Source organism: Oncorhynchus nerka, linkage group LG9a (genome assembly GCF_034236695.1).
Source record: "Oncorhynchus nerka isolate Pitt River linkage group LG9a, Oner_Uvic_2.0, whole genome shotgun sequence".
Classification (NCBI taxonomy): Eukaryota; Metazoa; Chordata; class Actinopteri; order Salmoniformes; family Salmonidae; genus Oncorhynchus; species Oncorhynchus nerka.
The window spans coordinates 55,539,521-55,565,861 of NC_088404.1; the positions used below are offsets into that span (position 1 = coordinate 55,539,521).

At 42.2% G+C, this 26,341-nt stretch overlaps 1 protein-coding gene across 1 annotated transcript; it reads left to right on the forward strand.

Annotated features, from left to right (window-relative positions):
- Positions 1-3,358: 3,358 nt before the first annotated feature.
- nox5 (NADPH oxidase, EF-hand calcium binding domain 5) lies at positions 3,359-19,562 on the forward strand. The gene is given in 15 exon segments (XM_065022168.1): positions 3,359-3,529; positions 3,841-3,991; positions 4,288-4,498; positions 4,854-5,094; positions 5,379-5,532; positions 9,295-9,467; positions 11,326-11,508; positions 11,846-11,978; positions 12,964-13,442; positions 14,258-14,302; positions 14,520-14,644; positions 14,944-15,028; positions 15,229-15,328; positions 15,587-15,753; positions 16,041-19,562. Coding segments are annotated over 15 exon segments (2,499 nt in total). The 5' UTR covers positions 3,359-3,409; the 3' UTR covers positions 16,173-19,562.
- Positions 19,563-26,341: the final 6,779 nt, after the last annotated feature.

Here is a 26,341-nt window from a genome sequence, read left to right on the forward strand (position 1 = left end):
ACTGCTATTACACAACGTTATATCTAAGCGTTGATGCCTGTACTGAAAGCTGCTCAGCGGGGAGTGGGCTGTCAGACACAGCTGCTGGGTATCAGGGCTCACTGCTGCCTGTTTCTGTCCCCTCCACCATCACTACAATAAGCCAGGCTGCCAACCAGGGAGTTTGGGTTTGGACGAGTGAAGAAAAATATCAATGATCGAGAAAGGTGCATCTTGAAGGCATTGACCAGCTCAGAAAATTGGACATAGGCTTCTGCGTCAATACTATCTGTGTTGTAGGTAAGCACAACTTCTTATGCAAGGATTGCATGATTATGACTGGTGAAGGTATAAAGACAGGTAATACTATGCTTTCCCGTCAATACAGGCTTATACGATTTTAAGCAGTGTTTTTTAGAACGATATTGATTTAGTCTAACACTCCAGTGATTAACATCTGATTTAGTTCATAATGTTTATTTTTAAAAATGTTAAATGACACCTTATTGCCAAAAGGAACTGGAGTTATAATAGGCCTTGCCAATAAAAACGTTTGCGTTACAGTGAACATTTTTAAGATCATCATCAAAATATATGATGGTATGTATTATGCAATCTTATAACGGTTGCTGTATATCTTCTGGCCAAACAAATACTGTATACAAAGTCCCTCCTCCTATTCCATTAGGTTCATTCCATTTGATTTCAATAACTTTTAGACCACAACACTTTTGTTTTCCACAAAAGTTGTCAGAAAGATACTTTTTGGACCTGAATGCCAAAACATTTAGGAGATTGTCAAACATTTAGAGTGTTGTCAAACAATTTTATAATTTCTTGAATTTTTTTTTTTTATATAAACATTTTGTAATTCTTTAACCTTTAATGGTAAACTCCTATAAAATGTCTGCATATGTTGTAGCTTAGTATCTATATGACATAATATGAGGTGCTTGTGTTGTGCCCTCCATCGGTTGAGCCATAGCATACTTGAATACAGGGTGGTTGGCATTTCAATCATCGAAAAATAATTCATAGAATGAACATATCCCGCCAGACCACTGCAATTTAGCTGCTCATTGAAATTGAAATTGAATAGAAATGTTGACTTCCAAATATTACCACAAAGATGGCCACAGGTCAACCCACCGTTGAATGTCAACTGAAATTGGAAGTCTATTCTATTATCTATATTTCTATGATTTCATGGCAGATTACAGTATAATTTCCAATTGATATTCCCATTCAAACCAACATTTTCAAATGTGTGGAACTCCAACGATCTTTGTGCTACCATATTAAAGTAGAAATTTCAAATGTATTGAAATGTTAGTACATTTATCAACTAAAACATGACACCCACCCTGTATTCAAGAGCATGCTGTGTCTCAACCGATGGTGGGCACAACACAAACACCTCAGATGATGTAAAATAGGGTCTCGGTGTCACTCTGCTACCGTGGAATTGCACTCACCTGTCTTTCACCATTCTATGTATCAGATGTCAGGACACTCTAGGCCTCAACTCGTGACAATCCAACCTTAAAACTCTTCAACATTAGCAAAGCTTATTATTATTATAACTAACCGCCAAAGGTTTCCCCATTCATCTGTGACATTACTCTCAGTAGGAAACATGACAATGTAACAGATGTCTCACCGTTCTCATTGTTCAATTGATAGTTGTATCAGCTTCATATCCACCAACGTCTGTAATGATGCATGTTTACGTCATTCAGAATGACTATACAATCTTGATACTCAGAAGCATAATTTGCTCTTTAGCCACCATGCTTTTAGCCATTGAGTCTATCCAAATGTTCTTAGTCTCTGGTGCTATTAGCCTTTCCATTTTCACATAACTATCTGTACTCCGAAAAGCTCTGTATTAAAACTTTTACTTCGACCAGATCCCGGGAGTCAAGTCTACTTTGAACCTTTACAAAGTCAACTTGCTACTGCAAATGACCATCTGCATTGTGTTGTAAAGAAGTGGGATTCATTCAACTCCACAACAGAGGTAAGTGGTTTACTTATGACCAGGATGCAAGTCGTTAATTAGAGGCTCTGACATCCCCCTGGCAACCTCAGTCACGCTGTACTCTTTCTAGAGCTGTACTCTTTCTATAGAGCCATGTCTCACGAATGATTACCCTTTTCACATTACTGCGCTGACCTCAACCAAACTGAGCTGACTTGGAAATGTTCTTTCACATTGGTCTTGTTCGACGTTGCAGCCAACAGTGCAGGCGACTGCCGACGGACTGATCTGGCAAAAAACCTTGCATTGTAAATAACTACTCAATATTAGTTGTAGGTCAGTCAGTCACAATTGACCCGTGATGCATTTAAGCGATAAGGCCCAAGGGGGTGTGGTGTGTGGCCAATATACCATGGCTTAGGGCTGTTCTTATGCATGACGAAACGCCTGGATACAGGCCTTAGCCATTGGATATTGGCCATATACCACAAATCCCCAAGGTGCCTTATTGCTATTATAAACTGGTTGCCAACGTAATTAGAGCAGTACAAATAAATGTTTTGTCATCCCAGTGGTATACGGTCGGATAACCCACGGCTGTCAGCCAATCAGCATTCAGGGATCGAACCACCCGGTTTATAATATGGTTTTGATCCTCTTCAACCCGGCCATTGTCTTTAAAGGGGGGAGGCTATACAGACACGCCTGGTGCGCAAATTGATGATGTTTGTCATGCAGGGAGAGTCAAGTGGAGACGAAGCTGGGACTTGGGAGTGTACAGAATCTTTACATTTTTATCGGAGTAATTGTTGAAAGTCACTGCAATAAATGGGCTTTAGCCATCACCCTGGCCGGATATTGGCTACACTATCTAGCTACTTCCCTCACCTTACTGAGGCAAGCAGGAGCTAAAGGACACTGTGCCCCATGATGTGTTGCCTGACTGTAGCGCAAACTCTCCCCGTTGAGCAATGTAGACTATCACAGTGACATCCAGATGGTTACTCCCAGTATTACAAGTTATTTCTCATGTAGGCTGTTATCCTGCTCTAAATAAATCAAGTGGGATGGAACAAATTGGAGATGGTGTCTAAATCCAGATGAAGACCAATACTACAAGTTATTTCACCCATCGAAGTAAACATCACGTTCTTTAACAAGTCGTAATTTAGCGCCATGATGCTGTTGCCAGCTAGCCATCATAAACTAGCTGTGAAGGGCTCATCAGCACCACTGGATCAGGACAACTGACTGAACTGAGTTCATTTTTCTTCACACTCAACTCTCAGCTGTGCGACATACTTCATCAATTTGGACAACAGGCGTGTCCACATAGCCTCTCCCTCTTTAAAGCTCCCTTTTTGCCATGGCCTTATGTAGGTTATTTCGTGTGTTGACATTACAGCAGGCGTGGTGGTGAGTGTAGAAGGCTACCATCCCAGCAGCACCATGAGTCTGGATGAGGATGCACGCTGGCTGGAGTGGGTCACCAAGCAGTTTGAGAGCATCGCGGGAGAAGACAAAGAAATTGACCTGGAGGAGTTCAAAACGGCCCTCAAGGTCAAGGAGGTGAGTCAGGGCTCAAGGGTCAACTGATTTCTCATTGTCCCCAAACCTTTTGGGGGAGGTTTTATGTATTTTGTTGGTCATTTCTTTTGTGACAAATAAGCTCAAATAGGGGTAGGATGGGTAAGGGGTACAGTGCAACAACGTCAAATACGTGAAGGTTCACATACAGAGCCGCCAAAAATGAACAGTCTCAATGTCTGACTTCCACTTACTCTAAGTGATCGTGCTTCACGGATTATGTACGGTATGTGAGTTTTACTTACTTTGTCCATAGAAGTCAGTGCTGTGTGATTCTGTGTGCGTTTCTGCAGTCTTTCTTTGCGGAGCGGTTCTTTGCGCTGTTTGACTCTGACGGTAGCAAAACCATCAGTCTGGATGAGCTGCTGGAGGCTCTGGACCTGCTGATCCATGGCAGCGAGACGGACAAGCTCCGCTTCCTCTTCCAGGTCTATGACGTCGATGGTATGTGTTTAGCCTAGTGCCAGATCTGTTTGTGCAGTCTTGACAATTGCCAGTGACCAGGAGTTGGCATGACGACACACATAGATCTGTGACCAAGCTTGCAAGTGTTACTTGTGAAGACAAAATGTGTGCATTATCCACCATTAAAACACACAGTGAAATAAAACATCTACACTTTTTTTTGATATATGCATTGTCTCACCTTTAGGACGTGCAGTTTATTGCGTCCAACTTAGCTGCCTATATTTTCATCACCTTGCAACAGACTATTGACAAGGATTTCTCTTGGCCTGCAGGCAGTGGCTCGATTGACCCAGACGAGCTGCGCACGGTGCTCAAGTCGTGCCTGCGCGAGAGCGCCATCTCCCTGCCAGAGGAGAAGCTGGACGACCTGACCCTGGCTCTGTTCGAGTCGGCTGACAAGGACAACAGTGGCTCCATCACCTTCGAGGAGCTCAAGGCCGAGCTGGAGAACTTCCCCGAGGTTATGGAGAACCTCACCATCAGGTCTCAAGGCACAGCTAACATGTTTAAACACGGGGGCCGGTTTCCCAGACACAAATGAAGCCCAGCCCTGGACTAAAAAGTTTAAGAATATGCTTCCTTTTTGTCAGGGAACAGGCCCAGAATGTATCAAACATGCAAAATATAAGGAAGGCTCACACGTCCGTACACGCATACGATTTTGCCCTGTGACATTTTATGTAGTCCAGTGTCTGTTCTCCAACTCTGTATCTCAGTGACAGTCAATATGTCCCCAAAGAATGATCTTTACCGCTGACGAAGTGCCTAGATCCTAGATCAGCACTCCTATTCTGAAACTCTTTGTAAATATGGGCCCTCCATTTCCTCCACCACCTAGCGCTGCCAACTGGCTGAAGCCTCCCGGCCTGGAGCAGAAGAAGGGGCGGCATACCCCGCGCTACCTGACGCCAGCGTACTGGCACAACAACAGCCGGAAGCTCCTCTTTCTGTGCGCCTACACTTGCCTCAACCTGCTGCTGTTCATCACCGCCATGCTGAAGAACGCAGAGGGGGGATTCTGGTACATGGTGGCCAAGGGCTGCGGCCAGTGCCTCAACTTTAACTGTACCTTTGTCATGGTGAGGGAGTTAGTGGGGAAGTGGGGGAGGGAGGGGGTGAATGTGGTTTGGTGGATAGAGATGAAGAGATATTCAGCATCTCTTGGTAAGGACAATGAATGTTTGCTTCATACGTCGATCTTTTAAACCGGCACGTTTTCGGCGAAGGCCTTCATGATGGTATTGGTGTTAAGAGGTAGACATCGACATGCAGCTGTGACATTTCCCTAGACTTTCTGCATTGACTGTGTCTGTGTATCCGGGTATGTGTGTGTGTATACGTGTTTACATGTGAATGCGTGTAGGTGCTAATGCTGCGGCGCTGTTTGACCTGGCTGCGGGCCACTTGGGTGGTGAGGGTGCTGCCTCTCGACCAGAACATCCTGCTGCATCAGATGGTGGGCTACGCCATTGTCACCTTCTCCACCGTGCACACCACTGCCCACTTCATGAACTTTGGTACGAAGGAACACGCACGCTCTAAACCACAAACACTCACATGTTATACACCTTCCCTCTCCCAGGTGCAGTGAACCAGTCCAAAAAATATGTTTAAGCCTTGAGACAATTGTTTCATGAGCTTTAATAAAAGGCCCCAGAAATGTTCCATGTGCACAAAAAGCTTAATTCTCTCAAATTATGTGCACAAACATCCCTGTTATTGAGCATTTCTCCTTTGCCAAGATAATCCTTCTACCTGACAGGTGTGGCATATCAAGAAGCTGATTAAACAGCATGATCATTACACAGGTGCACCTTGTGCTGGGGACAATAAAAGGTCCCTCTAAAACGTGCAGTTTTGTCACACAACACAATGCCACAGATATCTCAAGTTTTGAGAGAGTGTGCAAGACCAACCACACGGACAGCTGATGAAACTATGGCTTTGCAAATCTGCAGAATTTCTGCACAAACTGTCAAAAACCGTCTGTGCTCGTCGTCCTCAACAAGGTCTTGACCTGACTGCAGTTTGGCATCGTAACAGACTTCAGTGGGCAAATGCACACATTCAATGTTTACTGGCACGCTGGAGAAGTGTACCCTTCACGGATGAATCCTGGTTTCAACTGTACGGGCAGATGGCAGACAGCATGTATTGTGTCGTGTGGGTGAGCGGTTTGCTGATGTCAACCTTGTGAACAGAGTGCCCCATGGTGGCGTGGGGTTGTGGTATGGGCAGGCATAAGCTACGGACAATGAACACAATTGCATTTTATCGATGGCAATTTGGATGCACAGAGATACCGTGGTGAGATCTTGAGGCTCATTGTGGTGCCATTCATCCGCCGCTATCACCTCATGTTTCAGCATGATCCTGGAACCTGAAAATGTTCTAGATCTGCCACTTACCAAGCATGTCAACATTTGAGCATGTTTGGGATGCTCTGGATCGACGTGTACGACAGCGTCTTCCAGTTTCCGCAAATATCCATAAACTTCGCACAGTCATTGAAGAGGAGTGGAATAACATTCAACAGGCCACAATCAACAGCATGATCAACTCTATGTGAAGGAGATTTGTCACGCTGCATGAGGCAAATGGTGGTCACACCAGATACTGACTGGTTTTTATTATCCACGCCCCTACTTTTTTTAAGGTATCTGTGACCAACAGATGCATATCTGCATTCCCAGTCGTGTAATCCATAAATTAGGGCCTATGTATTTATTTCAATTGACTGATTTCCTTATATGAACTGTAACTCAGTAAAATATTTGAAATTGCTTCATGTTGCATTTTTGGGGGGGATTCAGTGTAGTATATACAGTACCAGTCAAAAGTTTGCACACACCTACTCATTCAAGGGTTTTTCTTTATTTCTTACTATTTTCTACATTGTAGAATAATAGTGAAGACATCACAGCTATGAAATAACACATACGGAATCATGTAGTAGCCAAAAAAATTGTTAAACAAATCAAAATATATTTTATATTTGACATTCTTCAAAGTAGCCACTCTTTGCCTTGATGACAGGTTTGCACACTCTTGGCATTCTCTTATCCAGCTTCATGAGGAAGTCACCTGGAATGCGTTTAAATTAACAGGTGTGCATTAAAAGTTCATTTGTGGAATTTCTTTCCTTTTTAATGTGTTTGAGCCAATCGGTTGTGCTGTAACAAGGTAGGGGGGGTATACAGAAAATAGCCCTATTTGGTAAAAGACCGAGTCCATATTATGGCAAGAACAGCTCAAATAAGCAAAGAGAACCGACAGTCCATCATTACTTTAAGACATGAAGGTCAGTCAATCCAGAAAATGTCAATAACTTTGAAAGTTATTCAAGGGTAGTAGCAAAAACCATCAAGTGCTATGATGAAACTGGCTCTCTGGAGGACCACCACAGGAATGGAAGACCCGGAGTTACGTCTGCTGCAGATGATAAGTTCATTGGAGTTAACTCGGATTGCAGCCCAAATAAATGCTTCACAGAGTTCAAGTAACAGACACATCTCAACATCAACTGTTAAGAGGAGACTGTGTGAATCAGGCCTTCATGTTTGAATTGCTGCAAAGAAACCACTACTAAAGGACACCAATAATAAGAAGAGACTTGCTTGGACCAAGAAACACGAGCAATGGACATAAGACCGGTGGAAATCTGTCCTTTGGTCCGACGATTTTTGGTTCTAACCTCTGTGTCTTTGTGAGACACAGAGTAGGTGAATGGATGATCTACGCATGTGTGGTTCCCACCGTGAAGCATGGAGGAGGTGTGATGGTGTGGGGGTGCTTTGCTGGTGACACTGTCAGTGATTAGAATTCAAGGCACACTTAACCAGCATGGCTACGACAGCATTCTGCAGCGAAAAGCCATCCCATCTGGTTTGCGCTTAGTGGAACTATCGTTTGTTTTTCAACAGAACAAAGACCCAACACACACCTCCAGGCTGTGTAAGGGCTATTTGACCAAGGAGAGTGATGGAGTGCTGCATCAGGTGACCTGGCTTCCACAATCAACCGACCTCAACCCAATTGAGATGGTTTGGGATGAGTTGGACTGCAGAGTGAAGGAAAAGCAGTCAACAAATGCTCAGCATATATGGGGACTCCTTCGAAACTGTTGGAAAGGCATTCCAGGTGAATCTGATTGAGAGAATGCAAACCTGTCATCAAGGCAAAGGGTGGCTACTTTGAAGAATCTAAAATCTAAAATATATTTTGATTTGTTTAACACTTTTTTGTTTACTGCATGATTCCATATGTGTTATTTAATAGTTTTGATGTCTTCACTATCATTCTACAATGTAGAAAATAGTAAAGATAAAGAATGAGTAGGTGTGTCCAAACTTTTGACTGGTACTATATTTTGGCTATAATTAGAATGCCAAATGTGTTTAATAAGACTGAGTACACATCAATGTTTCCCTTATCACTACTTATTACCTCACCTAAACACATATTTTGTCTATAGATGGGTTGGCTGACAAAGTCACGAAAATGAATTATGCTTTGTTATGATTTTGAACGGTCAGATAGCTAGCAACAATTACAAGAAGATGCCATGTGGGAAAATCGTAGGTGGCTTGTTTCCGCTAGTTGTATCTTGTTCTTGATACCATGTCTTGTTTTGAGGTGTTTTGACTTATTTCATGTCAACACTAAATAATATGGCTCAAATTCATTAGCTAGGTAACCAACAACAGTAATTATGTATTTGTGCATTGTGCAAATGTATTTATAAGTTTTCAATAAACATTTGGAGACAAAATATAGTTTACATGTTGTCAACAATCTAAGCCAACCCCGTCTGTTTTGCCCCATAGTTGCGCACGTGATGGTTTTGTTGCTAAACAACCAACCCATTTATTGGTTTCAATTTAATGTTTTGGTATTTGCATCCCTGAATGATGTCTCTAGACTGGAGGGTACACCAGATGAGGCTGGTGGGAGGACCGATAGTGGGACGTGCTCATTTTAATGCCGGAATGGAATTAATGGAATGGTCATTTGTTTGATGTGTTTGATACTGTTCCATTTATTCCATTCCAGCCATTACAATGAGCCCGTCCTCCTATAGCTCCTCCCCCCAGCCTCCTCTGTGGTACACATAACAGCATGTTTATGTTTAGACTGATCTTGCCCTTGGTCTAAGGTGGTGCTGTATTGTGGCTTTCAACTGATCGATCACATTTATTTATAAACCTCTTTTTACATCAGCAGTTTCCCACAAAGTGTTTTTACAGTAACATGGTTGGATCCTTTGTTTCCTCCTTCAGTACACCTATCTCAGAACAGCAGCTACAGCCTGTGGGAGCACCTTTTCACTACACGGCCAGGGATTGGCTGGGTGCAGGGCTCTGCATCCCTTACCGGCATGGTGCTACAGATCATGATCTGTCTAATGGTGGTCTGTTCCAGCACCTTTGTCCGCCGCAGCGGACATTTTGAGGTACAGTTGACAATCTAGCTAGTAATTTAGCAGGCGCTCATATACAAACTTTGAAGTTGTATTCGTCTTATGTACGGGATACGCATGGTATACACCAGGGTTCCCCAACTGGCAAACCCTTTTATTTGGACATAAAAGATTAAAAACACCAGCAAATCAGCTCCAATTTATTAACATTTTGTGAATCTGTTCCCAAGTATTCCCACGCATATGAGAGACACGTGATCGTATACATACAGTGCATTCGGAAAGTATTCAAGCCCATTGACTTTTTCCACATTTTATTACTTTACAGCCTTATTCTAAAATGGATGAATCTACACACAATACCCCAATAATGACAAAGCAAAAACAGGTTTTTAGACCTCAAAACCCCGGAAATATCACATTTAAATAAGTATTCAGACCCTTTACTCAGTACTTTGTTGAAGCACCTTTGACAGTGATTACAGCCTCAAGTCTTCTTTGGTTTGACGCTACTAGCTTGGCACACCTGTGTTTGGGGAGTTTCTCCCATTCTTCTCTGCATATCCTCTCAAGTTCTGTGGGGTTGGATGGGGAGCATAGCTGCACAGCTATTTTCAGGTCTCTCCATAGATGTCCGATCGTGTTCAAGTCTGGGATCTGGCTGGGCCACTCAAGGACATTCAGAGACTTGTCCCAAAGCCACTCCTGCGTGGTCTTGGCTGTGTGCTTAGGGTTATTGTCCTGTTGGAAGGTGAACCTTCACCCCAGCCTGAGGTTCTGAGTGCTCTGGAGCAGGTTTTCATCAAGGATCTCTCTGTACTTTGCTCCGTTCATCTTTCCCTCAATCCTAACTAGTCTCCCAGTGGCTAAAAAACATCCCCACCGCATGATGCCGCCACCACCATGCTTCACCATAGGGACGGTGCCAGGTTTCTTCCAGACGTGACACTTGGCATTAAGGCCAAATAGTTCAATCTTTGTTTCATCAGACCAGAGACTCTTGTTTCTCATGTTCTGAGAGTCTTTAGGTGCCTTTTGGCAAACTCCAAGCGGGCTATCGTGTGCCTTTTACTGAGGAGTGGCTTCCGTCTGGCCACTCTACTATAAAGGCCTGATTGGTGGAGTGCTGCAGAGAGGGTTGTCCTTCTGGAAGATTCTCCCATCTCCATAGAGAAGCTCTGGAGCTCTGTCAGAGTGACAATAGGGTTCTTGGTCCCCCGATTGCACAGTTTGCCAGGCGTCCAGCTCTAGGAAGAGCTGGGTGGTTACAAACTTCTTCCATTTCAGAATGATGGAGGCTACTGTGTTCATGGTGACCTTCAATGCTGCAGACATTTTTTGGTACCTTTTCCCAGATCTGTGCCTCGACACGATCCTGTCTCGGAGCTCTACGGACAATTCCTACAACTTCATGGCTTGGTTTTTTCTATGACATGCAATGTCAACCGTGGGACCTTATATAGACAGGTGTGTGCCTTTCCAAATCGTGTCAAATCAAATTAAATTACCACAGGTGGACTCAAGTTGTAGAAACATCTCAAGGATGATCAATGGAAACAGGATGCACCTGAGCTAAATTTCGAGTTTCATAGCAAAGGGCCTGAATACTTATGTAAATAAGGTATTTCTGTTTTTATTTGTAATACAGTACATTTGCAAAAATGTCTAAAAAACGTTTTTATTTTTTTGTTATTTGTCAGTTCTCTTTATCGAATATTAGGTTTTGGTTGAAGATCTGATAGCATTCACTATCACAAATATGTACAAATAGAGAAAATCAGAAAGGGGTGAAATACTTTTTCATGGCACTGTACATTCACGTACACGAGCTCCCTCCATCGCTACACCCAAATACTCCAATTTTTTACATTTCTGTGTGTTGTTTCCCCAGGTGTTCTACTGGTCCCACCTGTCCTATGTGTGGGTGTGGGCTTTGCTGGTGGTGCACTGTGCCAACTTCTGGAAGTGGTTTGTGGTGCCTGGTGTGATCTTCCTGCTGGAGAAACTAGTGGGCGTTGCTGTTTCTCACATGGGAGGCCTCTACATCGTGGAGGTCAACCTGCTGCCATCTAAGGTGCCCATCTGGATGTTATACCAATAGCGATCACTTTTCTTAAAGAGGACGACATCTATTCATTTTTGTGTTTTTCAACATCTAGCTATTGTGTATTTACACCTGCTCAACACGTAGTGAAGTTTGACTACACCTCTGCTGTTGAAATATTAGATCATAATATGATACATCTTATTACAACCTACCAACCCTACTATAAGGCGAGAAAAGTCAACTAGCATTGTGGACAGAGTGTAGATGGCTCTGTTAGCCTAGTAGTTCATGTCTTCATTTTTGTTCAGAGACCATTTTTGGTTTCCCCCCCTTGAGAGTGTTGAAAAATGTCTGTTACTTGCAGGTGACCCATCTGGTAATCAAGCGGCCCCAGTTTTTCCACTTCAAACCAGGGGACTATGTTTACATCAACATTCCAGACATCGCAAAGTACGAGTGGCATCCTTTCACCATCAGCAGTGCCCCAGAGCAGCCAGGTTTTTATTTTTATTTCACCTTTTAGCAGGGAGTCCCATTTGAGACCAGTACAAATATACAAGATCACAAAACATACTTAATAAGAGAAACAATCACATTCCTCGAAAAAAAGAGGTTCCTAATCAACCATTTGAATTGCCCGAGAGGCACCCAGTACATATAGTTGCAGGGAACTCTGTAGATTGTTAGCCACCCCTGAAACCGAGTATGTTAACTCATACAGTCTAAATTATGTTAAGTATGGCGGAAGTGTCACCGCTTTCTTCTGTTGAAGGAGAGGCGGACCAAAACGCAGCGTGGTTATTTTGATACATCTTTAATAAAGATGAAAATAGAACAATATACAAAAACAAGAAACGTGAAAAACCGAAAACAGCCCTATCTGGTGTAACAAACACAAAGACAGGAACAATCACCCACAAAACCCAACACCAAACAGGCTACCTAAATATGGTTCCCAATCAGAGACAATGACTAACACCTGCCTCTGATTGAGAACCATATCAGGCCCAAACACAGAAACAGACAAACAAGACAGCCAACATAGAATGCCCACTCAGATCACACCCTGACCAAACAAAACATAGAACATACAGAGCAAACTATGGTCAGGGTGTGACAGTACACCCCCCCCCCCCCCATAAGGTGTGGACTCCGGCCGCAAAACCTGAACCTATTGGGGAGGGTCTGGGTGGGCATCTGTCCGCGGTGGCGGCTCTGGTGCTGGACGTGGCCCTCACTTCACCATAGCTTTCCATCTGCCAGTTCTTTTCCATTCCCATTTTTCCGTGTCCCAGCCCGGGGCTTGAACAAGCAAACTTCCATCTGCTGGTCTGCCTCTCTAACCTCTAGGCAACTTCTGCCTCCAAATTAAACTAAACTTACAAACGTATACACATGGTCCAGTTGCAGCTTTGACATCCATGAACATTTCCATACAACTCAATGGAGTGTGTCTGCGCTTGCACATCCCTTTCTGAAAAGATACTCTGTGGTTGCATATCCGCTCCATGGGCCAGTGGACCAATCGTCTGTATGAGTACTTCAGGCAGCCAGACAGCCAGGTGGTCAGCACCAAGAGACTGAGCGCCAGCCTGAAGGACAGACGGCACCAGAGGAGGGCCCAGGTTCTCTACCTTCTTTTTCGCCCACTACTTATAATTCTCTCTGTTAGCAATACAATACAATTCTACATACACAAAGTCAAAACCATACAATTAAGTAGGACCCTGGAATATGGGAGTGGGCTAAATCATTAGATTTTCTTGCAGGAGGAGCTGTTTAAATGTGCGAACTGCAACGGGACGGTGGCCTCCAACGAGGACGATGCCATCGAGCTAACCCTGTATCGACAAAACGGGTGTAGACCAGGGACAGGACCATGCCCAGGACCAGGGCCACAGGGGCCCAACCCAGACCAGCAGAACCAAGCAGAGAGAGGAGAAGGCCCCCCGCTCAGAGAGGTATGATCTGGGCCCCTTATAAGATATGCAACATAGAATAAAGATATTTATCATACAAAAGAGCCTAAACTCTGAGTGATGTTTCAAATGTTTACTCAGCGAAGATGTACAACTGAATGCATATATTCAATACAGTGCAGTGTCAACTTATACCCTTAGCTCTTACCCCCTCACTTTCCACAAAGATGTACTTCAGTACTTTTCCATCACCCAGGATTTCTCCGTGCTCCTATGTCCATATCACAGGACATTATCATTCAGGAGAAGCCTTGAGTTAATGGGACGACACATTCCCACAGTCCACTGCAATCCACCAAATAATGACACTTCTCATACACAAAGAGCTTGAACCTAACACTACTTTCAGTCTCTGAGGATCTATTCATACTAAGAGGATATAATGATATAAAAGAGTAAAGATATAAAACAGTAATTTGCTATCTATCGCCCATATTCATAAAGCATCTCAGGGCAGGAGTTCTGATCTAGGATCAGTTTTGCCTTTTAGATCATAATGAATTAGATTATATGGAAAGGAGGGGACCTGAACCTAGATCAGCACTCCTACTCTGAGAGGCTTTAAGAATACGAGCCCAGGTCCCCCATGTCCACATCATTTTTATTTATTTTGATCTAAAAGGCAAAACTGTTCCAATATCAGCACTTTTACACTAAGACGCTTTAGGAATGTGGGCCCTGGTCTGACAGTACAGGAGTTTGGGTCACTGGGTCACTGTTGTAATGCATTATGATAACATCTTATTACTTATTTTAAAAACTGACGATTCATCCGTTTTTCCTCCCGACCAACATAGACCACAGCCAAGCTTAGTGAAAACCACAGGTTCTGCAACGTCAAAGTGAGTTTGACTTCAACCTGCTCCTGTAACATTTAATTGTTGATAATGTACATAGGCATACATAACATATTACTAACCCTATTTTAAGACATTATAAAAGGCTTATAACAAGTTATGAAGCATTATACCATCAAGGTGATATGTCATTCTCTTATTAGCTATCTAGACGTTCACATTAGGTTTGAATGTACTCTGTGTCTGTATCTCTGTCTGCCAGTGCTTCGTGGATGGGCCCTATGGGACTCCGACGAGACAGATCTTTGCCTCTGAACACGCGGTGTTAATCGGTGCCGGTATTGGGATCACGCCTTTCGCCTCCATCTTACAGAGCATCATGTACCAGTAAGTACATGCTAGGTTGCCCTGGAATGGAAACACAGAGAATTTAGAAGCACTAACCGTCTTACAGTATACATCAAATGAAATACCCAAGTAACCCGAGCTATGGTGCAAGCTATAATCCTACAATGATGATTATGGCGCCAATGTCTACGTTTGTTAAAGCTTAGCCCAATACTATGGTTATTAATAACTAAAAATGTTCCTGCATATTCTGCTGTAAGTCAACTTCCTAACAACTTTGGTTGGTGTGGGCATTAAAGTTTTGAGTTTTGCGTTTTTACTTCTGATTTCTATTTCAGCTATCGCATGAGGAAACAGAACTGTCCCAACTGCAGCTACTCGTGGTGTGAGAACATCAAGGACAGTGAGATGAAACTGAGGAAGGTAAGACCCACTGCAGATGACAGATGCCCATTGGGCCTGAAAGCTTGAAGTTATTAGCCTGGTCCCAGATCTGTTAGTGCAGTCTTGCATACTCCTGTGGCCAAGTAAGCAAGACATCATGAACAGATCTGGGACCAGGCTAAAAAAATATTAGTTCTAGTAAACATTTGTTAAACACTCGGTTTGTGGTTCTCGTACAGGTTGACTTTATCTGGATCAACAGAGACCAGAAATCATTTGAGTGGTTTGTGAGCCTCCTGACCAAACTGGAGATGGATCAGGCTGACGAAGAGCCAGAGGGTAAGTGAGAGGAGGAAAGAAAGATACAGAGATGGAGGGAGGACAAAGAAAGGAAGAGTAAGATCTTCTGTAAGAGAAACACCACTGTGTGTTTGGCGTCAAATCTAACGTTTGTTCCACTCCTGTGTTTCTCTGTGTAAGGCACATGTGTAAATGCCTTTTGTTTAAGTTATCTATCTTATTACTGTTTTCACTGTAAAGTGGTTGCAATTTTAAACGCACTTTAAATAAAGTTTGATTCGATTTTTGAACCCTCAGGCCGCTTCTTGGAGATGCACATGTACATGACCTCTGCCCTCAGCAAGAATGACATGAAGGCCATCGGCCTGCAGATGGCACTAGACCTCCTGGCCAAGAAGGAAAAGAGGGATTCCATCACTGGCCTTCGCACCCGCACACAGCCAGGGAGGCCAGAGTGGGGGAAGGTATGGATGTCAAACTGTATCTCTGTATATATCTGTACCTGTCCATTATAAAGCTCATAGAGCATTTTTCAGCTAATCTTGAAGAGATGCACCATTTCTAAATCGGTATGGGGTGCCTCTGCTTTATTTCGTTGTTGGCTATAAGGGCCCTGAGTTTTTCCCTGGTTAGGTTAGGTGGTCAGGAAAAACCTGCAATGAGTCGTGATTCGGTGACATGCAAGCTTGTGGGTCCTGTCCAACCACCGTACATTGAACATGTCCTCTTCTTTCACGTGTATCAACCGCAGGTGTTCCAGAAAGTGGCAGAGGAGAAGAAAGGGAAGGTTCATGTGTTCTACTGTGGAGCCCCTGCACTGGCTAAACTCATCAAGGCCCAGTGTGAGCACTTTGGATTCAACTTCTACAAGGAGAACTTTTGAGGACTGTCCAACATTTTTCCTGACTGACATCAGCACCCTCAACTAAATCCACACACCTATGTGCTGATCTATGTCAACAGTTTCTGTACCATACAGGCTGGTTATCCACAAGCACTATCTCGTGCTGAATCCGCACTATGCCGTTACCAACCCAAGTATGTGAAACCGACAATCAGTATGCTGCTAACGCCTTTGCTTCTTCCACTGTCCCTGTCCCCTTACTGGGCTCGAGCCAGTGGTCCTCTGAATTCAAACACACCGCCCTCCTTGAAAACATACCAACTAGTTGTGCTATAAAAAAGGATCCGATAGGACCATTGGCGTGCCTGCCCTTAATGCTTGCCTTGGTCAAGAAGTATAATGTGGGCCTTTATACTGTATGTTCTATCACATTTAGTATTCAAATGGATCTACCTTGCTTTAAACCAAAACATATTCCAAAGCACAAATACTAAATGGCAGATATTGTGACAGAGAATGAAATTATATGTTCACACCATACACTTACATAGTTAAGTTTATGTACCTCTTAACTATGTGTTGTTGCCAATGGATCTGATGTTTTTTTTTTTAACTAGACAAGTCAGTTAAGAACAAATTCTTATTTACAATGACAGCCTACCCCAAACAACACTGGGCCAATTGCACGCCGCCCAAACCATGGCCAGTTGTGATACAGCCTGGAATTGAACCAGGGTCTGTAGTGAGTTCTCTAGCACTGAGATGCAGTGCCTTAGACCACTACGCCACTCGGGAGCAGTGCTTGTACTGGATGTATTGTAGTAGATATATTTGAAGTTTCTGCTTAAATCTTCATGGAAGGTTGTTAAGATACAAAATACAGCATAATATGCACCTTGGTGGAAGGGTTAAATGGGCAAGCCTAAGTAATGTAGTGATTGTTCTGCATCCTGGGTAAGACCAGAAGATGTCCATTATTATAGGAAATTTAGAACATATCAAACTAACGTTACAATTGTATCAAACGTATAGCTATTCTAAGTTACGTAACTAAAGTGCCTTCAGAAAGTATTCACACCCCTTGACCTTTTCCACGTTTTCTTTTATTACAGCCTGAATTTAAAATAGATACAATATAGATTTTGTTTTTGTCACTGAAATATCTTCAACCCCTTTGTCATGGCAAGCCTAAATATATTCAGGAGTAAAAATGTGCTTAACAAGTCACATAATAAGTTGCATGGACTTTTGAATGACTCATCTCTGTACCCCACAAATACAATTATCTGTAACGTCCCTCAGTCGAGCAGTGAATTTCACACACAGATTCAACCACAAAGACAAAGACAAGGGAGGTTTTCCAATGCCTCGCAAAGAAGGGCACCTATTGGTAGATGGGTCAAAATATAAAAAGCAGACATTGAGTATGCCTTTGAGCATGGTGAAGTTATTAATTACACTTTGGATGGTGTATCAATACACCCAGTCACTACAAAGATACAAGTGTCCCTCCTAACTCAGGGACTTCACCATGAGGCTAATGTTGACTTTAAAACAGTTAGAGTTTAATGGCTGTGATAGAACAAAACTGAAGAGGATGGATCAACAACATTGTAGTTACTCCACAATACTAACCTAATTGACAGAGTAAAAAGAAGGAAGCCTGTACAACAAGGCACTAAAGTAACACTGTAAACAATGTGGCAAAGTAATTAACTTTTTGTCCTGAAAGTCTTATGTTTAGGGCAAATCCAATACAACAGATTACTGTGTATCACTCTCCATATTTTCAAGCATAGTGGTGGCTGCATCATGTTATGGGTATGCTTGCAATCGTTAAGGACTGGGGACTTTTTCAGGATAAAGAAATAGAGGAAAGCCTGGTTCATTCTGCTTTCTAAAAGATACTGGGAGACAAATTCACCTTTCAGCAGGACAATAACTTAAAACACAAGGTCAAATATAGACTGGAGTTGCTTACCATGACAACATTGAATGTTCCTTGATTGGCCTAGTTACGGTGCAACCAACTTGACAGAGTTTGAATAATTTCTAAAAGAATATTGTGCAAATATTGTACAATCCAGGTGTGCAATGCTCTTGGAGGCTTACCCATAAAAACTCACTGCTGTAATCTCTGCCAAAGGTGATTCTAACATCAGGGTCAGCGTGTTGAATAATTATCTAGTAAAAATATTTAGTGATTTTTAAAAAATTATTTTGTATTACTTTTTTACAAATGTTAGTATTTTTTCTTCCACTTTGACATTGGAGTATTTTGAATAAATTGTTGACCAAAAATAATAATAATTTCAATTTTAATTACACTTTGTAACACAACCAAATGTGGACATACAGGGGTGTGAATATTTTCTGAAGGCACTGTATGTCATTTACATCATGTAAATAGTGTAGATTTAGATTTCTGTTCAATAGTGTATTATTGATAGCTAAATTATAAATATTAATTTTAGATTTACATTTCTGTTATATTATTGGTAGTTACATTGTATTTGTTTATTTAGGTTTCACTGCAATTCAGCTTTTAGCTGCCAATGTTGTACAACATGAATAAACTAAACTATGATTATTATAAATGCATAGCATAGCAGTTTATATAATATTATGAACAGAGTGACTAAATGTTCGAGAAACATTTATAGTATGTGAATATGGATCTATATAAGAACATTGTATTTTGTAAGTGGTAATGGTTTTATTTGTTGTAACCGACAGTCTATAAAACTATCCAAAATGCCAATCCAAAACAAGTCTGTCTGTATAGACCTGTCTAAAGCATAGTTTGGTGAACAATGTGATTTCCCCTGTTGCCTTGTTGAAATTATACAATTATTTCCTGCGCACTGAATGGTGTAAGGGGTTCTAGGGGAACCTAACTGCAATAAATGAAATGCAGGGCAGAAAATGAATTGTTTTTCAGACATTGTGTCTATATGTGAGTTATTTGAGCAGTCTTTTACATAGCCCCCATTATCCTTTGATTAAAAAAAAGGGCTTGTGTGCCTATACATAAACTTTTGCCTATGGGGGTGTTCTCTAGCCAAAGGAGGTTCTTATAGGCTGTGTTTTCTGCCTGTCTAAACGAAGCCAATGTGTGTTCGAGCAGTAAGCCTTACTAAGACGACTATAAAAAATAAAGTTGTGAGTGAAGTCGGGGAAGGGGCATCTGCGACAGCCGAAAGTCAGACACTGTAGTGGTTTTCTAACATCATGGCAAGGCTCATGCTGGCTTCACATGCCCATGGGAAACTGGGAAGTCGTAAATCCGACATGATTGGGCTAGTTTGAGTGGTAAGGACTGAAGCAATGTTTTCCAACAGCAAGGCTCATAACATGGCAGTGTTGTCATTGTTTGTATGAAAAGAATCTTTGTAATATCGATATAAACATGCCTCCAACCCCCATATCACACACTCACAAACTGAAATAAAATGTGTGTACGTTGTACAATCAATTAGTGAGTCTCAAATATCACATTCATTTGTATATACAACTTAACGGACAGTTTATAAGGTACACCACCCAATTGAGGAAAATGGCTTGCTCCTACAGACAGTGAGTCACGTGGCCATGGCTTGCTATATAAAGCAGGCAGACAGGCATCAAGGGATTCAGTTACTGTTGAATTGAACGATAGAATGGGCAAAACGATTGACCTAAGCGACTTTGAGCGTGGTATGATTGTCACTGCCAGGTGCGCCGGATCCAGTATCTCAGAAATAGCCGCCCTCCTTGGCTTTTCACGCACATCGCTGTCTAGGGTTTACTGAGAATTGTGCGACAAACAAAAAACATCCAGTCAGCGGCAGTCCTGTGGGCAAAAACAGCTCGTTGATGAGAGTGGTCAAAGAGGAATGGCTAGAATCGTGCAAACTAACAGACGGGCCATAAACAGGCAAATAACGGCACAGTACAACAGTGGCGTGCAGAACGGCATCTCAGAATGCACAACTCGTCAGTCCTTGTCATTGATGGGCTATTGCAGCAAACAACCACACCGGATTCCACTCTTATCAGCTAAAAACCAGTGGGCAGGGGATCACCAATACTGGAGTGGAAAAAACATTGCCTGGTCCGACAAATCCCGGTTCCTGTTGTGGCATGCTGATAGCAGAGTCAGGATTTGGCGTAAGCAGCATGAATCCATGGACCCATCCAGGCTGTTGGCGGTGGTGTACCGTCGTCCAATATGCAGCAACTGCGTGATGCCATCGCGTCAGCATGGAGCAACATCCCAGTGGAACGTTTCCGATTTGTATAATCCTTGCCCCAAATAATTCAGGCTGTTCTGGAGGGAGGGGAGGGTACTAGATGGGTGTACCTAGTAAACTGGCCAGCTAAATAGCAGTGTTTCGCAAACCTTTTGAACTGTGGCAAACGTTGATGGGATATATACACTTAATCTGATCCATACAGCAAACCATCTACTGTATTTTCTTTGACAAACTCTTTTTATAGATTAGGGCTTATTTGAAATATGTTCATAGTTTTGATAGCTTCTCACGCACGTGATGGTTAATTTGTGTGTACCACTTTAAGAGCGTCCCGGAATCTGGAAAGAAGAAGATGTATACTGACCAAAATATAAACGCAACATGTAAAGTGTTGGTCCCATGTTTCATAAACTGAAAAAAAAATGTTCCAATCAAACAGAAAGCTTATTTCTCTGAAATCTTGTGCACAAATGTGTTTACATTCCTGTTAGTGAGCGTTTTCTCCTTTGCAAAGATAATCCATCCACCTGACAGGTGTGGCATATCAAGAAGCTGATTAAAGAGCATGATCATTACACATTGAGCTGGGGACAATAAAAGGCCACTCTAAATTGTGTATTTTTGTCACACAACACAATGTAACAGATGTCTCAATTTTTGAGGGAGTGTGCAATTGGCATGCTAACTGCAGGAATGTCCACCAGAGCTGTTGCCAGAGAATTTAATGTTAATTGTTCTACTATAAGTCACCCCCAATGTCGTTTTAGAGAATTTGACAGTACGTCCAACCGGCCTCACAACCGCAGACCAAGTTTAACCACGCCATATCCGGATACATCACCTGCGGGATCGTCTGAGATCAGCCACCCGCACAGCTGATGAAACTCTGAGTTAGCACAACCAAATAATTGCTGCAATGTCAGGGAAGCTCATCTGCGTGATCATCATCCTCACCAGGGTCTTGACCTGACTACAGTTCAGCATCGTAACCAACTTCTGAGGGCAAATACTCACCTTCAATGGCCACTGGCACACTGGAGAAGTGTGTTCTTCACAGATGATTCACGGTTTCAACTGTACCGGGCAGATGGCAGACAGTGTGTATGGCGTTGTGTGGGCGAGTGGTTTGCTGATATCAACGATGTGAACAGAGTGCCCCATGGTGGAGGTGGCGTAAAGATATGGGCAGGCATAAGTTACGAACAACGAACACAATTGCATTTTATCGATGGCAATTTGAATGCACAGAGATACCGTGATGACATCCTGAGGCCCATTGTCGTGCCATTCATCTGCCACCACTAAATACACGAACACGTACATCTAATGCAAACACCAGGGTTACAATAATAATAATAATACAATATAATACAATAATCCCGCACAAAGAACCAGGATTGATTATTGTAACCCTGGTGTTTGCATTAAATGTACGTGTTTGTGTATTTAGTGCTAGACTGTTTTCGTTCCCTGTGTCTGGGGCATTTGGTTTGAGCACCCGAAAGTGGGGGGAACGTAGTTCATCGTGTGTGCATTAAAGAAGCACTTTATTGAACTCTGCTTTCCTGCGCCTGATTTCACCCTCACGACACCCAGGACCTTACAGATGGCAGGTCGACGAATCACCCTCAGATGATTCGTTGAGAGACCGAGACAAAAGTACAAAGGTCTTTTATAGCCAAGATACACCCCCCTCAGGCTACATGACAAACATCAGATGTATGGAATGGGTCACAAGGTTAAGATTAGTATGAAAGATACTTATAATTCACAGACAGTATCTGCTGTAAAAAAAAATCTCGTTGTGTAGAGACCAGGGTCTGGCCCTGGAGTCATCTCTCCCTGGTACCTTATAGAACAGAAACATTAACTCATGCTATGGAATGTGGTCTCTTTAGGTTTTATCACCCAAAAGACATCGTAAATCTTCTGTCAGTGTTTAATCTACCAGAGGCCCTTCCTCAGTAGAACACACACAAATGAGTGTTCTAACAACCCCTTATTCTGTTGCATAAAACAACCATTTGATGCAATAACAGAATTATAACATCATCCTGTAATTTCTATTCTGACAGGCCCCCATATCACACACTGACAAACTGAAAAAATAACTTGTGTACAATTAATTGGTTAGAGAGAGAGTTCTCAGATATCACTCTAATTTATCCCCTGTAGCTTTAGACTCCAAATCTGCCCAATTAGATGATTCTCTTTCCATACACCCACTTCTTTTGACATGCCCACTTTCAGATGTATGCAGTTACCCATGACTCTTAAGCCGTGTTCACATTGGCAATTTGAAGTAACTGAAATCTATTTGCGTATATACAGCCAAAAAGCACATGGCGGTTGTGATTCTGATTCCTGGCCCTGTGACTTGTCTGAATGTTCAAATCTGCCTTCAAGTGGTTTTTAGACTGTTATTTGGCATATCTTGTTGCTTGCTAGCTACTCTGTTGACAGTTTGACAAGAACATGTGGTAGCTAGCTAGCTTGTTAATTGTTTACAAACAAATTAGTGAATGCTTGACTGCTGTGGCTAGCCAAAAAAAGGACTCGTTTTGAAAGTTGGATCATCTTATCAATTGAGGCTTTTAAAGTCTTCTTACCCTATGATTTACACATTCCAAGCAACTGGGAAACCTCCATGGCAGACATTGTTGTCAGCTTAGCTTGCTACATAACATCTGAGCATAGGAATCACAACCGCCAATCAGCCTACAGCACTGCACACACACCCATCATTACTATGACACTAGCATAGCCTTGTCAGCAAATGATTGCTGTTTGAACACACACAAATCCAATTTGGTCACTTGTAACTTGCTGTTTGTACAGTTAGTAGTCGAAAACGGATTTGAGCATTAAGGCCTGCATTGTGAATAAGGCTTTAGAATTGTGGCAAAGTTGGTTCCTGTTTCTTCTTCAAGTGGTTTTCCAGCAGACTATGTTGCGTCTGGCTGCCTTTCACACTTCAGAAAGTGCATTGCATATTTGTTTGGTTGCTGTTTCAGACACATATTTGGCCATGTTATAGCGTGGGTCAAACAAAAACACTCAAATAATTCCTCCCACAATGCAGGGATGGCTGCATGGTGCAGTTGGTGAAAACAGAGTAAAGTGAGAGGGATAACTGGGCCCAAAATGTCTTCTCCAGCAGGTGGCGTTTTATATATTTTTCACTCACCAAGCAAGTTCTTATATGGAGGTCAATGAGAGTCGCATTTGGCTTATTTGATCAAATAGATGTTTCGTCATGATCGGATAGTTACGAGTGTACTGATATGAGTAGGACACGTGAGATCCCGGCACGTGACATCCCTAGTGCCTGGTCCTGGGTGATACACGCGTATCTGCCCTCTCATTGACTTGAATGGTCCAACCTGATCTTGCCTCTTCCCGACTGCCTTCCATTTTTTAAGAAATGTATTTTCATTGTTAGAGCGGTCACTAGAGTATGTGGTCAATATAATGGATAATCTGTGTTGAAAAGCAACTTCGGCGACTTGAAGGCGACCTTCATCAAAAACTGATTGACCTTTGATCACATGATTTTTGTAAATGTCATACAGACGACATGTAGTCAAAGACAGAAGAGAAAGCGAGACATCTCCACTCCCTCATTTTTTGTATGTTTCAATGGAAGTCAATTTCCTAAGTAGACCAGACCCAGCTGCTATTGCATTTTGTGTCTATGGGAGAGGCTTTTAAAAGATTAGGACCAACGGTGACCAACGATGGTCAATGTCTTGACAACAGTGATCTGTTCGAACGCGCCTATAGGACAGAAAGGAGCACACCTCTCCCACACCTCTCAGCAAAAGCTGTTTGACAAGTGTAATTTATATAAATAAGAGTGTAGTAAAGAAATATTTGGTTTCTTTTCATTTAGAAAGTCAGATTAATGACTGGTGTCAAGTCATAATAATGCTGAAATGAATAGTGACACTGGCGCACCCATATACAAATTATATTCCTGGTGCCAAAAACCCTGGTCTCCCATAAAAAGCCTATGTAAACTATGATCTCCAGAACTGCCAAACATTTTTTTAGACAGACGTTTTGGGCTCTAAAATGTGTTTATTATGATCAAGTTTGATCCCCACATGAACTATTTTAAAATCGCTACAAATCAAGATATTTCATTAAATAGTGATCTATTCTGACTACTACATTTGTCATCACACAGGACCACATGCTAACACAGACCAAGCACGGGGCTCTCTCGTGTAGGACGAAAATGAATTCATCGACCATGATCCTTTGCTAGTTACCGCCACTTTTACTATCATCCTTTGCGATTATTTTGGTGCCTTTCAGCCCCATTCAGCATGGCGCGCTTCAAATTAAAATACTTGCAGCTTCGTGCTCCATATGGAGTTTTCCATATTAATTCGTGGATGACGTCAGCGCTATCACCATCTACTAGTTTTATGCTAGTCTGAATTAGGAAACTCTGAAATTTCCGATTTGCTAACTGGTTGTAGTTATACACGTGCCGTGTTCAACGAATCAGTAAGTCTGAAATGTCTGAGTTTCCTAGTTCCGACTATTATGTAAATTGTGCGCACAGGGGAGCAGCGCTAGCAGTGACGACGTCATCACGTTATCCAAAAACATTGCAGACATTGGATATGTCTAAAATGTTAATATCTTCGGCTGACCTTTGCTGGGTCATGGCTGATAGGGTTCCTTCTTTTGTCAAATTAACGTTCTTTAAAAAAAATATTTGAGCTAACCCTAGTCATAACTATTTTCTTAACCTTAGCTTAATTACTCTAAGCTGCTAAGAAAAGTCTAATTTGATGTTAATTTTACAAAAACTGGATCCCTTATAGTCATGACCGCCTTTTTTTGCGGCCGAGTCCGCAGATGCCTCGAGTCCCCAACAACCGGGTGTAAAGGTTTTCAGGAGAAATGTTAAGAGAGAGCCTGTGACACCGCTTCTGCTTTTGGACTTTAATTAACAAGGCGATTTAACTCCTCCACATTTACTGGGTTGTTTGAACAGTGCAGAAGAGAACCTCCCCCGACAGTTGCTTTCCTTCTTCTCAAGTATGTAGGGGATCTAGTTTCAGGCGTTTCTTTTGCGGCACCTACTACGTTAAATTGTCTTTTCCTACATAATGTTCGGTATACAATTTTGCTTTTCTGGAACGCACATGTGTGTCGTGAGCAACAATAGTGAAATCGGCGGTTCAGCTTCAAAATACAAGTCCGTGATGCAAACGGATAAAAATTGTGGAATCGTGCCACAATTGGACTAGAAAATGCCAAAAAAGATTGGAATGTTATATAATTTCAACCAAAGACAATACTTAGTTAATTTGACGGGGCTATACATTTGGGTGAGGGTTTTTTTCTCTCCTGAGTAGCCTCGTTTCACTGCCAAAAATAAAATTTACCATCTAGTGTTCAGCGAAATAACAACACAAGGTCAAATACAGGTAGCCTAGTCAAATAATTAACATCCAATCACATTAACTGTTACTATCTCGCAGGAATTCCACTAACTGTCTGTATGAAGCCAAACGTAGCTACTGCTCATGTTGGTATCTGTACTGATGGCGCAAAAGCCATGACAGCGAGACATAGTGGAGTGGTAACATGCATGCAAGTAGTTTCTCCCAACGCCGCTTGGGTACGTACACTGCAGTATCCACTGAGAGGCTCTTGTTGCCAAGGGAATGCCTGGCAGCTTGAAATAATTTTTGGACACTACAATGAAAATTGTAAACTTTTTATAAAGCAAGGCCTCTGAACTTTTGTGTATTTTCAGCACTATGCAATGATATGGGCAGCGACCATGTAACACTTTTACAACATACTGGTTAACAAGGGGCAAAGTATTGACACGTTTTTTTTAAATTGAGAGGCGAGCTTAAAGTTTTCTTTACTGACCATAATTTTCACTTATCTGACCGCTTGCATGATGACGAGTTTCTCACACGACTGCCCTATCTGGGTGATGTT